At 48.7% G+C, this 16,119-nt stretch overlaps 1 protein-coding gene across 1 annotated transcript; it reads left to right on the forward strand.

The window, feature by feature from the left end:
- Positions 1 to 412: 412 nt before the first annotated feature.
- On the forward strand, positions 413 to 5,548 carry UBL7 (ubiquitin like 7). Its single transcript, XM_031616310.2, has 11 exons — positions 413 to 533; positions 671 to 890; positions 1,083 to 1,202; positions 1,851 to 1,933; positions 2,041 to 2,125; positions 2,564 to 2,621; positions 3,115 to 3,248; positions 3,665 to 3,714; positions 4,185 to 4,352; positions 4,476 to 4,598; positions 4,984 to 5,548. Exons 2-11 carry the CDS (start codon positions 707 to 709, stop codon positions 5,119 to 5,121), a joined length of 1,143 nt encoding a protein of 380 aa, XP_031472170.1. The 5' UTR covers positions 413 to 533; positions 671 to 706; the 3' UTR covers positions 5,122 to 5,548.
- The last annotated feature ends 10,571 nt before the right edge of the window (positions 5,549 to 16,119 follow it).

A 16,119-nucleotide genomic window follows, 5' to 3' on the forward strand; every position in this document is an offset into this window, starting at 1 on the left:
CCTGAGCTCTGCCTCGATAGGAAGAGCTGGGGGAAGAACAGCAGCCTCTGGTTGAAGTGGTGGTAGGTCACACACTTGCAGCTGTTCATATGGGAATTGAAGGAGATGCATCTCCATGGGCTGTTGACCTGCGGGCAGGCTCGCTGGGAGCTCAGTGCTGCTGCGAGCCTTGCAACTTCCAGTTCTTCGCTGGGCATCTTCCCGTCGCCGAGAGCTGCCTGACCACCACCCACCCCCGCCCTCCCACCACCCGCGAGTGAGCCCGCGCTGCCGCGCTCCCGCCTTTAAACCCTTAGCCCGCCTCCCATTGGCTCGTTGTGCCACCTCATCGGCAAGCCGGCCAATCGGTGGCTTCCGCTTATTCCCATACGGAGCGGACTCCATTTCCCAATGCGCACCGCGCTTGGGGTCGCACTTCCGTTTCCGGCGCGATGCCGGAAGAGCGACGCTGAGGGGAGGCCTGACCGGGGAAGCCGGCCGCGTTCCGCTCCTGCTCCCGGTGGGACGTGGCGGCCGCCTCTCTGCAGCTTCAGGTTTGTGCGTGAGGAGCTGAGCGCACGGCTGGGAGCCTGGGGAGCTTCGTCAGGGCTCCCCGTGCGAGCGCGGGGCCTGCGGTTCTTGAGGCGGCCTGGAGGCTGCGTCACCGCGCGTTGTTTTCCTCCCTTTCCAGGCCTCCGTGGGTCTGAGGTCGGTTCTGTGACCGGAGATGGCCGTGTCCGAGTGGCACATCGCGGTGAAGCTGGCGGACCAGCCGCTGGCTCCCAAATCCATCTTACGCTTACCTGAGACAGAGCTCGGGGAGTGTCCCCTGGGCGGCTGCAGCATCTCCCACCTCAAGCAGCTGATCACCGGCAAGCTGCAGGAGTCCGTCCCGGACCCCGAGCTCATCGGTAGGTGCACAGGTCGTGGCCAGCTCCTGCCTTCCTGCAGCTCTGCTAAGGGAGGGAGCAAACCGAAGCTTTGTGGATCTTTGCCCTGAGGTTTTCCTGTGCTGCCGACCCAGGTGCAGGCAGGGCAATATCCCCATCTTAAGGACCACAGACCCTTCCTGGGTGTGCTGTATGTGTTTGTCTTTTCCATAGATTTGATCTACTGTGGCCGTAAGCTGAGGGATGACCAGACGCTTGATTTTTATGGCATCCAGTCCGGCTCCACTGTTCATGTCCTGCGCAAGTCCTGGCCTGAGCCTGATCAGAAACCAGGTGGGGAGGAGTTGGTGCAGGTTATCTTGAGTGTGAGGATCTGCTACTCTCTCTGATGTGTTTCTAGGAGAATGGCATGGGGTTTGGAGGTGGAGCTGATCTGTTTGTTTGCGCTCCACACTCAAAGTGGAGAATGGGAATTACTTTTATCTTGCTGATGGCAGAAGTATGGAATGAATCATAGAATTGCGCAGGTTGGAAAAGACACTAAAGGTTATCAAGTCCAACTGCAAGCTGAATAACCCTTCTTTAAGTAGCTCTGACTAATCTTAGTGTTGCTAGAGAATCAGAAGCCAAGTGTCTCATTAGTACAGCTAGAGCTTTGTGCGTGTCTGACTATAGAGTAAAAATGGCCAGTTTAAAATTATTTCAGTGCATTTTCTTTTATGCACGGATGAATATGTATTTTTCTGTGCCTAGAAGCTGGGAATGTGATCGCAGCCCTTGGTGGGCAGTTGCTTGCTAAGCTGTGGTAATAGCACTGGGACAGTTGTGATCTGTATCCTTCCTTCCCAGACCAGTTGAACTCAGGAGAATTAAAGAATCGCTGCTGCTACTGCAGCTGGGAAGTCTGAGGAGGCTGTAAAATGGCTTTTGAAGCTGACAGAGGGAGAACCATGTTTTGATCTGTTGTTTTTCTTCCCTCAGAGCCAGTGGACAAGGTGGCAGCGGTACGGGAGTTCCGTGTCCTTCACACAGCCCTGCACAGCAGTCCTGCTTACAGAGATGCAGTGAGTGGGACTTTGTACATCACCACCTTGGTGTCTTCTGTCTGACCCCTTTTCTTAGTGAAACCCTGCCGTGTGATGCTGCTGATTGATTCTGATTTCTCTGGCAGGTGTTCAAAATGCTGGGGAACAAGGAGTCGTTGGATCAGATCATAGTTGCTACTCCCGGCCTCAGCAGTGACCCAGTTGCTTTGGGTGAGTCCAGATGTGACTCAGAGTGTCTGGAGAAAGCCGGATAAGGATGGCTTTAAAGTAAAACAAATACTTCAAGATAAGTTAAACACTGAACCCTTTCTGAAAGTGTTCCTGACGTGGGGTGTGATTGCAATCTCATGCAGCCATCTGGGGTGAGCTGGGTGGCAGGCTTGATCCTGCCTTAAAGTAGAGCTGTCTGCACTGAAGCACAGCCTGTGGGATCTGCTGGGAAAGCCCTGCATCCCAGGGGTGTGGCTGTGATTTAGTCTGTCTAAGAAGGCACAAAAGGTTTCTGAGAACAATACAGAGTATTTCTGGTGTCTTTTCATGACTCATTTCCTGAAAAACAACTAATTTGCTTTTTTTCCCATGGTTGAACTGGCTCCTGGATGTCTTGTATCCCATCTCTTACTGGTCATATTTCCTGGTCTCTTCCAGGCGTCCTTCAGGACAAGGATCTCTTCTCAGTGTTTGCAGACCCCAACATGTTGGACACGTAAGTTCGTGTAAGCTGGCACGGTGACTAAGCAGCTCCTTTGTTGTAATCCTGTATAGGTCACTTCCCTCTGGGTGGGAAAAAGCATTCTGCTGCTTTCTGCCAGTACAGGTACACCAAGACAGAGATCTGGGAAAGGTCTGTTCTTCCTTAGCAGCAGATGCTTTGGTAAGCATCTCTTGACATAGTGGAAGCAGGCTCGTCCTCACCTCTAGATCTGGTAGCTCACAGCAGGGAGTTGCTCTGTGAGAGCACGTGGGAGATGTGTACAATTGGAGGGCCAGCATGGGATTGAGAAGGATCCTGGCTTGTCTGGCTCTGTGGGGAGGTTTTTGTTGTTGGATAGCTAAAGGCAGTATCGGATCGAGATGGTGTTGGCTCAACTAGTGGGAATGGCTCTGCCATTTCTGCTGTAAGTTCTCTGCTAGCATCAAGCCATTCCTTCCTTAGTTTCTCTGTGTACACGATTTGTTCTTCCACCCTGTCTCTCCAGGTTAATACCGGCTCACCCTGCGCTTGTGAATGCCATTGTCCTTGTCCTGCACTCAGTGGCAGGCAGCACCCCACTCCCAGCCCCAGAGACATCCTCCCGTGGCATGTCCTCTGGCTCCTACCGTGACATGCCAGGTACGTTCAGCCTGTGGCCATGCAGATGTGGGAGGGAGCTTCACAGATGATGTGCTGCAGGATCTGTTACAGATAAATCAGTATTTTACTGATGCAGGGCTGAGAAATAAAAGAGGTCTGGGTACCTGAGCTTGGAATGTGCTTTGTGGTTTGACAGATTGTATTGAGAGGCTTGTCTGGTGCAGTTCAACCTGGGGACCTCTCCTAGCTGTGTATGTATCACCACTGTTGGTAGCAGATTGCTGTGGCCCTGTTTTGCACAAGTGATGGGCCTGTCTTCCATTGACCTGTTGCAAGTGAACTTGTTAGTGCTGAGCTTGGCTGTGTGACCAAAGCCTCCCCTGGATTCTCATCTGGTGCCCGATTTCTGCCAGCATCTGGTGTTCTGCGTCTGTTGAGTCTTCTTTCTATTGCAGGTGGTTTTCTGTTTGAAGGTCTTTCTGATGATGAAGATGACTTTCACCAGGTAATTCACAGGCTGGATTGGGTGGAACAACTATTTGGGATTTGTGGTAATGGTTTTAACTTTGTAGCTCTTAAAGTCTCTAAAGGTTTTCTGTATAATCTCATCAGCAGCATGATCTGTGGCTTATTGGTAGTTCATTAAGATACTGTATTAATAATTGTGGTATGCTTGAGTGCTCTGCATGTTAGGATTTTTCTGAGTGCTGAAGTAGGGTCACAACAGAAGAAAGAAGCACAACTCAGTAGCACTTGCCATCAGCGTAAACACCTTTTGTATTCAAACTGTTGCAGAACCAAAGTTGTTCTGTTATTTCAACAGAGGGCACTCCTCTAACTGGCAGATGTTTCTTTTTAAAAACTTGATGTTTGGCTTTCAAGAATTACAAGGAAGGGATCCCTAACAATAAGCACCCAAGCCAGATGTTAACGGAACGTGGCCACTGACACCAGAGGTCTGTTTTATCCATGCAGAGCACAAGATCGACACCATCCAGCAGCACTTCTGGTTCTCGCCCAGCTTCCCTTGGTTACTCTGGGGCTGCTGGACCACGACCGATCACCCAGAGTGAGCTGGCAACTGCACTGGCACTGGCCAGCACCCCAGAGAGCAGCTCTCACACACCAACCCCTGGTACCCAGGTACAGCATCAGCTGGGGGTGTCCTCCTGCCCTGTAAAGCCAGCACTTGACTGAGTGCAAGCCCTATGTGGACCCAGCAGCAAGTGCTCTTCTGAGCTATATACAATTTGTCTCTCTCACTAGGGTCACTCCTCTGGGACCTCCCCTATGTCATCCAGTGTCCAGTCAGGAACACCCATCACCAACGACCTCTTCAGCCAGGCCTTGCAGCATGCCCTGCAGGCCTCAGGGCAGCCCAGTCTGCAGGTCAGTGTCTCAGCCTCTTCTGTTGGGAACCTGTGAAAGCTCTTTATCACACTGAACACTGCAGGATAGAGGTAGCTTTTCCAGCTATCACCTGTGGCAGGACTTTAAGTTGGAAGAAGCGTCACTGGTGAAGAGCTTTCTTTAGGTGGCTTGATGGACGTGTGCAGAAGGACTGGGTGAAAGTGGGAGAGATGGGCTGGTGGGTTTAGGGTGTCACCAGCAAGACTTAGAATTTTCAAGACCTTTCTGCACATTTGGAATTGTGCTTGTGTGCTAGAGAGATGGGAGAAACCAGCATAGTGGAGTGGGCTTTGGAGAAGGCTGGTTTTTTTTAATGCTTGGACTCTTGCACCTACCCTTAGCTTCTTTTGTTTCCTGTCTGTAGAGCCAGTGGCAGCCACAGCTTCAGCAACTGCGAGACATGGGCATACATGATGATGAGTTAAGTCTCCGGGCTCTGCAGGCTACTGGAGGGGACATTCAGGCTGCCTTGGAGCTCATCTTTGCTGGTGGGGCTCCCTAGCTCTGGGCAGGAGGGGCTGGACTACTGTGTGGCACTGACATTCCTTGGTCTGGGACTCGACCCCAAAGCTCTATGGAGAATGGAGCAGCTGAGGTGGCTGCCCCTATCCATGCAGGTGGGTTGTGTACGCCTGTTTGAGAGCATGGAGCAAACTGAGGACAGTTCCTTCAGCTCCTGTGATCTCTCTCCAGTCTTCTCCCCGTTCTGATCACCATTATTGAGACCTCAGAGCTTTGTTCAGCACAGAGAAAAATGCAGCTCTTGTGTGCTGGGAAGATGTAGCACGGTTCTGCAGTCTTAGATTTGGTGACGTTCTGTACTATTGCCTGCTGTTTTGTTTCTGCCCACCTGGCATGCCTCAGGCTATCTCCTTTTGCTGTTGTGGTCCCTCCCTGTGTTTGACTGTATTAAATGGACTGTATCTACTTGCCTGTTGTTTGGGTAGTGATCCGTGCTGTCTTAAATTCCAAATCTGCAAGGCAGTGCATGCTTGCGTCGTGGAACCTGGACAACGTGGTCTGCCTGTTGTAGGACTGTTATTTCAGCAGAGGGCACTCCTCTTCCAGAACAAGATGCTGGCTATGTCCATGAGCTGCCAGAAGACCACTGTGTTGGGATTGAAGCTGATCTGCCCAGTCTTCCTCCTTCAAAGAACTCATGCTTGCTGAGCAGGTGGCCCAAAGAGCATCACATCTCCTTTTCACCAAAAATGTTTCTGTATTCCATTGTCTTGGACAAAGCTGGTGCAGTGTTGCAAGAACAAAGGTGCAGGAGTTCATGGCCACCACAAGGTGACAGCAGAAATATGACAGGTCCAAGACAGGGTCGAGGCAGGTGCTGAAGATTGCAGGGTACTGCCAGTGACTCAGTGGGAGAGGCACAGTTGTTTCTGACACAATGGGCTGGTTTGTTGGGTTGCAGCGAATATTTTTCAAGGTGTCTTCTAATTCTGGGTGCCATGTTTGAAGTTCTCAGGAACTGTCTACAAAGGCAGTCAAATGCACTTGCCTGTAATTAGCTGGTGGGAGCTCTGAGACAAATTGGAGCCAGAAGTAGACCTGGCGTCGCTCTGAATGTACCATCAAGACTGACAGAGCATGAAAATGGGAGCTGATTTGCCTGAAATGCCACCATGTGACACTAGGGAAGCTGAGAGTAGAAAATGGTCCCTTACCTTCAGGCTACCTGTGTTCCCCTCTAATTCCTTTCAAAGCACAACTGTTGTCTGCTGATACGATCTCAGCTATCGCACAGCAAATGCTGGATTGTTCTGGCCAGGATGGCTTATTGACTGCTAGAGTTTAATCCTGTCTGGAGGATTACGGCTCCCAGGAGAAGAGGGACTGTTTTTATTTTTCAATATGCAGGGGATAAGATTTGATGAGTATCAGACATCTCATGTCTTTCCTAACTTGATACACCCTTCCTGGTTACTGCCTTCATTACCTGTTTGGGAAACTCATTCCAGATGATGACTATCATTTTACATATACAGAAACTAATTACTTTATTCACATCCCTGCTGCCTTCATTCTTTACTTTGCTAGGAATGGGTAGCATATGCAGAGCACCCTGCATAAAGCCCTGCTGTCAGCCCTCAATCCTCCCAAGGCTAACTGAGGATTAGCTGTATCGCAGATGTCGTGGTGATGCTGGAGTTGGGAGCCACAAAGCTCCCCCAGACTTGCATAGAGCTGGCAGGGCTTGCTTTGGGACTGCTTGCTTGCCTGTGCCCTGTCAAGTCTCAGCTCAGACTGGGAACAGCTTGGGGCTATCGGTGTCCCCAGATGGTCTTTCTTTTGTCTTCCCTTGCTCTAAAGATTTGATCACTTTGACTAATGTGTTGTCTTAAGTATTTTTTTTCCCCATTATATGGGCTATTTCTGCTTCTCCCTGTGTTCTCGGAGAGCTGAGAATCAGCTGGTTGCTTTCCGTGGAGAGAATTTCTTTTTCTTTCTCAAATTAAGTTACTTGGCTTAGAGTACCACACCAGACACGTTCTTTGAAGCAGCTATAGCAGAGAAGAACTTGGCACTGATGTTGTTCTCAACACGATTGATGCGTGCGCTTCACTTCCCTCATCTCGCCTGTCTTTGCCTAGAATAGACGTGTTCAGCAAGCAGGCAAATTTAGAGCTGTGGGGAAGGGGAGAGAAGCTCTGCCTGGTCCCTGCAGCGCTGGTGATGGAGGAGGAGGAAGGGAAACTTTGATGCAGAAGGCTGTAAGAGGAGACCAACTACACAGCAGCCAGGTGAGCGCTGCCTTCCCGGCTGCTCTAATTGCCGAGCACCTCCTGCCTCCCTGCTCTGAGATGAAAGCCATGGGGTGTGCAGGGAAAGCTCAGCCTCTTGTCTGAACCTGTCCTGGCTCTTAATAGCCACTGGTGGAGCCTGCATTCAAAGACAGGTATCAAAAAAGAGCTGGAATAACTGTGCAGAATGCTGGTATTCATCTCGGAGAAAGCAGTTTAGTTCAGACACTAAATTACCAGTGGTTGGAGCACAACAAATTTTGGCTTTTGGAAGCAAATTGCAATGTGCTATCTCTTACCTGCCTAGTCCCTGGAGTCCTGCCTTAATGTCACTGCTCTGACACCTTTCCTCCTGTATCACCTCTCATCACCACATCTGTGCTTGGGTTAGAGGTGCATCCACTTTGCTGGGGCTCAGCACGTCTGCATCCTGCTTGTGTACCTAACCTTTGTCATACGCTGTTCATCAGCCAAGCATCTGTGGCCTGAGCATCATCTCGGCTGTGCTGCAGGAGCAGATGGAAGGTGTTTGCTGAAAACATTTGGCTGACCCATTAGGAAGGGTGGAGGTCAGGCCGTGGTTCCTGACGTAAGTTCTTTTATTAGGGACTTTTTGCTACTGACTTCAAAGAAATGCCTGCTTCAGTTCCTCTTTGCTTCTAATGGAACTGACAAGGGGAAGCGGTAACAGTGGGAGTTTTCAGCAATAATAGTAGCAGCTGTTTGGTACTCCCATGTTTTGGTAATCTTGTTATTTGTTCCGGTGCTTGACCATCAATGCTGGAGTGTCATACACACATGCAGGGGTTGGAATCTAAGCTCTTTACCATATGTGCCCTTCTTTGACTTGCTTTGGCCACCTTGATGGCTTTTCCACCACCTGCCTTGTTTCTCTTTGCCTAACACAGTCCTGAGCTGACTGTCCCTGTGGGGATCCAAGTGCTGTTGTGGGAGGATAATTTTTCCAGCAAGAAGATGAAATGGAGACAGAACAGAATCTCCCAGACTTCTGCTATACCCCATACCATGTGATGTCCAACTTCACCTTCGTCTGCTTTCACAATGATGCTGGAGTCTTCCCACGTGTGAAGTGAGCACGGCAAGAACCCTTCTAGGAGCAGAAATGTACATTTAAGGTATTAAGTGTCTCTGTGTGGACATCGTGTTTGGGTGGTTTGTTGGATTAGATATTAAACCTGCAAAGTTTGGAGCTCTTCAGCTTTTCTGGCTTAATACGACCAGTTTTGAATTCCACTCACCCTCCCACGTGTCTCTCCCATATTTCAAAGACATCTTGCTCTCCAGTCAAAATAGGCTCTGAGTGTCCACTGCTTTTCAGGGCTATGCTGCTAAAGGAACCCTGCTTGTCGTGCACACATGTGCTGAGCTGGGGGATCATTGTCCTCCCTACACCTAGATTTGGTGTGGGGTGTGTGTTTTGCCCCCACAGCTACAGTGACACACCAGCTGTGAATGTTGTTTAGGGCAGGTTTCTCCAATGCTGCTGTGTCCACGATGCTGCACCTCAGGCACAACTTTTGAGGGAGGGAATGACCTTGAACACCTAAGCAAGAAACATTCATGCTTAAACAGCAGCAGGAAATTTATCTGTCATACTCCTTGTGTACTGACTTTATTTGTACAGGGCTTGGTAGTTTCCTGCTTGTTTTCAGCTTTGTTCTCTGTGAACACTGAGGAGCCAGGAAATGCATAATAGTCCTAGCTTTTCTTCTTGAGTTAGCTTTGTGTTGGCTGGGTGAGCTCAACAGTGTCACGAAGGGGCAGGCAGGACGTGGTGGCTGCCACGAGCTTTGGGATTTTCTAGCCAATAACCAAAATCTTGGTCTCCTTCTTTCTCAGGCAGAATTTCCAGCAAAGAAGGAACATTTTAGTGATGCTGGGCTTCCTGGTCAGAAATCAGGTAAGAGTCAGGGCAGGTGACAGGGCACAGCTGACCCATGTGCCTGTGAAGAGGTGAGAGTCAATCCCTTTGTTAGCACATTTCCTAATGTTTTCTTCCAGTTTATAACTATTAGTAGTTGTAGTCCTGCTCTAGAAGAATGTTGGTTTGAATAAAACTACAGTAGACAGAACGGAAATTTCAAAGGGGAGAAGATAAACATTCCCTGATACATCCTTTGATGCCAAAACAAATGACTGAGCTACTGGTTTTGAGCTTGAAGCTTCTTGGCTCAAGTCCTTTTGAACTGAGCCTGGACACTTATAAAATAAAATCAAAAAACCTCCAACCATACATCATCAAAATCCCTTAAAAGTAATAATAGTAATTATAAAATTCCTATTAGTGTGAGCCAAGGCTTTCTGAGGAGTGTTTCTGAGGACGGTCTTTCTAGCTGACTTCTGGATGCTCCAGGCTGCCAGCACATGGAATGGTTCTCCTGAAGTCATTTTGAGGCTTCTCTTTCCCTCCTACTTAAATAAATGCCTCGCTGATTTAAAAGCATGATCCACCACGTTCTATTGGGTGCATTAGCTAAGGTATTGAGTTTGAGGGAGAAGCTGGAGAGAAATGGGATTCTACTCCAGGGATGATAAAAGCATCAAATGGGCTCTGCAGGATCAGTGCCAGAATCCCATGTCCTCCTGCAGTGGCCCATAACAATAAGCAGAGTGAGTGGATAAAGGTGCACGTCAGTAGATTTTCTAGTTGATCTGAGGGTCAGGGAGGTTCAGAGCCAGAAGTGGGGTGTAAGTAGTTAACAGATCCCACCAGGCTTATTTTATTTTCTTTTGTAAACTGAGAGATTGCTGTGGTCACTGGAGTGGCAACAGGTGAGAGTGGGGCAGCCAGGAAGAAAATGGGTATTTAATCTCTAAAGCAAAAACTGTTGCTAGTGACAGCAGAGCTCTGTAATCTCTCAGCAGTGCTCAGCATGTCACCTTGGCATCCCACAGAGCAGCCTCCAAACTGTTTACCTCTGTGCTAATTGGATTATTTGCACACAGCCCAGTTTCAGGGAAGGGAGGAGTGCTGGCTGTCCTGCTCTGGTGTATTCCTTGCTGAGGTGCAGCTCCCTGTGATGAAATGTTTCAGAATTGCTTCCCAAAGGATATGCAGTTATACCTAACTCAGTCACCCTGTGGATCCTGTCAGCTGGTGTCTGGCTGGGCAATTCATGTCCGTTTATTCTTCCTCCACCTCATTTTCTTGCTCTTCCCTTCCTTCCTCCCCGATGTCTGTGGTGCTGCTTACAACTTCCTGCTTTCCCAAATGAACTGGGTGGAAACTTGGTGGGGATGCAATAACCAGGATGCAGGTGATAAAATTCTCTAGGAGGTGGGGCAGATGGGAAGCAGGAAGACAGAGGCACTCTTCCCTTTGACAGATTTTGACGGGTCGCTTTTGGCAAGTCAGACAGGTCAAGCATGTGGTGGGATCCCAAGCTGCTCCCACTCTCCTGCTGGAAGGGATGGCAGATTTCCTATGTCTGGGGAAACAGAGCCTTCGTGCCACCAGACAGGCTCTGAATTTAGAGCTGACACTTACCTTCTGCGTCACTTGGCCTCTGCTAGACAGCCCTGGGCCAAGATAGGAAGGAGGATCAGGCAATAGAACATCTTAGAGATCTTTCCATTTCTGGCAAGGCAGAAATCAGTGTTTAGAAGTACTTGAACACCAGAAGGTCAACTTTAATATCTTTGAAGCAGTGTACTTTTCTGAGCAGCCTCCGCATTTCCTGCATTCCTAGTCAACACTGTTGGTGTTCTTTCCAGCTGTAGTTTGAAGTGATTTATTGAAGGGCAGGTGAGTTTACATTTACATTGATTCCCCACATATAAATGAAAAATGTAGGCTTAAAAGCCAACGCATATTATGGCAGGGGCTGGGAGAGCAGATTACAGGGCAGGAACCTTAACTTGTGTGTGAGTAGAGGATGTTGTGGGTTTAACAGGGCTGATAAAGCTCTCTGGTAAGCTTGTGTATGGGGTGTTGAATGACCCTTTCAGAGCAGAATTGGGAATTGCATGCCAACTGCTGAAACACAGCTGTTCCTGCAGGAGATGCATGGCACCGCTGAGCAGAAATCCAGGCTGTGCCGGGAAGCAGAGCACAGTGTTCAGGAACAGAAACACCAAGAGTTCCAGGTAAGCCAAACAGTGTGGCTATCGAGGCCCTTCTTAGAAGACAGAGCTGATGCATTGTGTACCATTAATATTTCATTATGCTGCTTTTATGGTGGAAGCAGAGCAACCTTAACAAAGCAACTTGCTTATTTTTGTTTGCATTTCCTTCCACATGGGAAGGGCTGTGCATTGTGTCAAAAGAGGTGACTCTCTCCTATATTTAGTGTTTGGTGTGACCTCACCTTGAATATTGTGTACAGTTCTGTGCTTCACAATGTAAAAAGGATGTTAAGGTACTTGAAAGCATCCAGAGGAGGGCAACAAAGCTGGTAGGAAGATGTGGGTAGGGCCTGAGGGCACCTAGATTGCCTGGATTGATTGGAGAAAAAGAGGCTGAGATGTGACTTCTTTGTCTTCTACATATTCCTTAGAAGGGGATATAAGTGGTAAGGTCAGCGTGTGTGTGAGAATGGCACAGAGCTGCACTGGGGGAGGTTCAGACTGGCCATTAAGAGAGATTTCTTTACCATGTGGGCTATGAAACACTGGAACAGACATTGTAGGGAGGTGGTTGATGCCCTGTGCCTGTCAGTGTTCAAGAGGCATTTGGGTGATACCCTCAATAATACGTTTTAACTTTTGGTTAGCGCAAAAGTTAGGCTGTTAGATTTCGTCTTTGAAGATGCCTTCCAACTGAATCATTCTTGAGGGTTTTATTAATTGCTGAAATCCATGTCTGAGGGGTATGCACAATCTTGGTAATCTGTGCATGAGATGTGTATCTCATCCTGCTTCCTTTTCTGCCCCGTCAGCGACTACTTACTGTGCTGCTTATCAACAGCAATGCTTGTTGATGTGGCTAGCATTCAGTTGTAACAGAGCTGCCTGACAAGCGTGTGCCTTTCAGACCGAGCTCTGCTATGGGTTTAGCTGAGGCAGGACCTCTGCAAGCTGCTGGGATCAGCAAACAGCATCACGAAGCATTTGGCATGGGCTGTTCTGCCTAGGTGAGCCACTGGGATTTCCTCAGCAAGGAAACCTGTGCTGCAAAAGGGAAGGCACATCCCAGCAAAGGGACACTGCTGTGCTGCAAGCTTCCTTTGCCAAGTAAAGGGAGTAGGTATATTAAAGATGTCCTGGGGAACACGATTGCTTCTCTGGCTGATTTCAAGCTTCTGAGGCATTTGGCATGTGAGATCTTCTCTTTAACTGAGAGCAGGGGGTTTACCAATTGATCAGCCCCCTGATCTGGGCCAGCTTAAAGAGCTGATGGAGGTGGGCTTGTGTGAAAGCAGTGTGCCTGAGAGGGTGAAGTGATGGCAGCCTTGTCAGGGCTGCAGCTTTAGAAGGTTGCCCCCATTGGTGACTACCACAGTGTAATGAATGTGAGGGTGGAGGTGGAGAATGTATTGAAATTGGAAGGTGACAGCTTACTGTTAAGCAATTACTTGCTTCCTTTCAACCTCAGTTGGTCTGAGAACTGAAAGATATGTAGATCAGCACTGCTTCCTGTTTCTGTCATCTCGAATTCCATGCTTATGAGTACCTGCTCCTAAAGGAAAAATGCAGAAGGTAAGAAAGAGCAGCTCTGGCCTTCCAAGGTTCCACAGTGATCATTTACATTGTGTCCCAGTGTCATGGGCCATCAGTCTGTTTTGCAGCAGGGTCTCTGTGCCAAAACACACAGGCTCTCCTCCAGGGAGGGGTTGTGGAAATGCATTGTGGACTGTCACTGTGCACTGACAGTCCTGGTGAGCATCTTCAGCCCTTTGTGCCATGTTCAAAAAGGTCCTTCTTTGTACTTTTCTGAAGGTGCCATGGTTGATAACTGCCAGAGATAGAGATGCAGCTGTTAGGTTTCTAGAAGAGGTGACTGTAAGCAGCAGAGAGATCTTACATATCTTTCACAAGGATAAGAGTGTTCAAGTAATACTTACACTGGTTTCTCATGATTGCGAGATTTTCTGTGGAAGATATGTCTGCATCCTAACCCACTCCACCTACAGTCTGTTTAGGGTCATGCTGAAGACTATTACTGAGTTCTTGTGCATTGTGTTCCAGCATACCTCCTCTCCTCTAATGGGCCTGATGAGATGCCAACAAAAACTGGTTGGTTTCATAACAGATTGCTTGGATGCTTGTGGCCCAGGCATCCTATTGCAGGTATTGAATAAAATTGATCCTGCTGAGGAAAATCTGCTTTCTGGTTTTCACAGGGTTCTTCAGGGAAGCTCCCTTCTGATCTATTTAGGATCTGAGTGCTGTGATCTGGCAGAATAGGAGAGAGCTGAGGGGAAAGAGTGTGTACCTGGAATCTGATCTCTTGTTTATGCATTCTGGAGGCAGCGTGTGGCTGAGCTGGTTTAGAGAAGGTCCCACATAAACAAATGTGCAGAGATGCTTGTCTGCTTTGGGATGTGTGTATGCATGTTTAACACAGAGCAGTTGTGGCTGTATTCAGGGCACAGCTCCATGCTCAGCACTCCTTGCAAACTGATGCAGGGCTGGAACAACCTTCAAGTCAGCTTTGCAATCCTTCTTGTACATCTTTAAGCTTGGCTGCTCCTTGTTGAACCTTAAGCACGCAGCATGCTTGTGTTCCACCACTTTTCTCATTTGCTGTGGGCTCCTTTGGTGAGCTGACCTGCAGAGGCCTCTCAGCAGCTCTTTATTTAATGGTGTGTGATCTCCTGGAGCCCAGGTGCATGGCAGTGCTGACTGCTGGCACTGTCAGCTATGCATTTGGAACTGGTGGAGTCTACCCCCAGGGCCCTTTTATTTGGGATTTACCAGCCTTTTCCCATCTCCAGACAGGAAACTCTGGTGGAAGAGGTACAGTACAGGGGTGCTTGGGAAAGTAATGCTCTGCAAGCAGTCTGCTGAGTCTCCAGCATAGCATGGGTGCTGTAGCATCAGTCTGAATCCAGGACTCACAGCATGATCATGTTCACAGGGCAGCCTAGCCAGCAGGCTGGGAAATGGAGTGGGACCCTGAACTGAATGCTTCCAGGCTCCTGAGGGAGTTTAAAGCTGAATGTTACATACAAAAGCATTGTCTTTAGCTGTAGATGGAAAAAAAGATAAGCTAACAGCGCAGAGTAAGCTGTGTTAGGAGCAGGGAAGATGAGAAAAACAAAAGGAATTACAGTTTTAATAAGGCAGAAGCTCTCCTGGTTGATCTCTGATCAGAACCACTTTGTTAAGAGTGGGAACTCAACACCAGTTTCCTAGCCCACCAAGTGTGTGGGATTGTAAAAGACAAAGCAGATAATAACGTATGCAACTTTAATAGGGTGGCCTAAATTTGGGGCGGGTGCACGATGCTGCATCTCTGCTTATTAAGGAGTTAACATGGATAGCTTGGCTTTGGTTGTTGGCTGATGAATGATGCCCTGATGTTTCTTTTTCACTCCTGGCTGTGTGAAAGGGCTTTAATGGACTACACGTTCTTCTCTGACCTATGCTGCCCGAAGGCAAATGATTACAGGGTTACTGAGGTCACTGGGGAAGGTAGAGAAATTATCACCTCTGTGGGGAAGCAGTGGCTGCATTGAGGTGAGCAGTGATGCAGAAAGAGCAGGAATCCCCATGTCCGAAACAGAGAAAGCAGGGATGATCTGTATGTCACCCAGTCATTACCCAAGCACGTATTTGGTAAAAGAGAGAGATGAAACCCCGTGCCTGGGGTTGGTGGGGAATTCCTGCAGCTCCTTTACATTCACAAGCAGTCCACTCATTAATTATTTATTTTTTTTTTTGCTTCCTTCAGAATGCCCCCTCGCAGTGCTGCTGTTCATCTCCTCGGGGCTTCAATGCTAACTTTGAAGAGTGCAGCTGCCTCTCTCGTCCTTGTGAGCTCCCGATGGGGCTCTCCTATTCTGCTCACGTCCGACCTCGCTTTTCCTTGCGTGTGATTCCCTGCTCTTCTCATTAACAAACCTCTCAGCACTTCACAAAGGCTCCAACCCTTCCTGGCTTCCCCTGATGGAGAGCAGGGCTGTGTTGAAGCAAAGTGACTTTGTGAGCATCGTGCCACAGCCCTGCAGGTGGGTTTTGCTTAGCATCCCTGCCTTCCGTGGGATGTGTGTGTGTGTGTGTGTGTGTGTCTCAGGGAAGGGAAATGGGTGCACCATAGTTCTGAGTGGATGTTATAAGCTAGCTCTGCATCCTTACCCATGTGATTAAAAATGATAGTCGGACTGGTCTGGTGAGTAAGACTAAACAATCTTGAGCTGTCAGGAATCTGTGTCAGGAAGGGCACCAGACTTGCAGTGACAAGGTTTGTGTATGATAAAAAGTGGCTGTTTGCTGCAGCCTTGCTGCATCTTCCCAATGGCAGAGCTCTGCAGTGCGCTGCTCTCGCTGTGGTTGGCAGAGTGCAGCTTCCTGGGCTCCGTGCAGCCTGAGAGCAAGACGTGCTGCTGAGAAGTCTTTGCCCTCCTTGGTCTGCTCGTGTTTTTGTACAAGCAGGTTCATTTTCATTTATATCAGGCAAAGCCTTCCTCCTTCAATAGGTTCACTGTGAGTCTTGGGCCAGCTGCGGCTTTTTGTATGAAGATGAACGGAGCTATCAGATGCCTACCTTTCATTTGGAGAAGTTGGAATGGAGGAAAAAGAAGGGGGGGAAAAAAAAAAAAAGAAATCGGAGCTCTGAATTAGTG

The sequence above is a fragment of the Phasianus colchicus genome, chromosome 12 (assembly GCF_987193195.1).
Source record: "Phasianus colchicus chromosome 12, bPhaCol1.hap1.1, whole genome shotgun sequence".
Lineage (NCBI taxonomy): Eukaryota > Metazoa > Chordata > Aves > Galliformes > Phasianidae > Phasianus > Phasianus colchicus.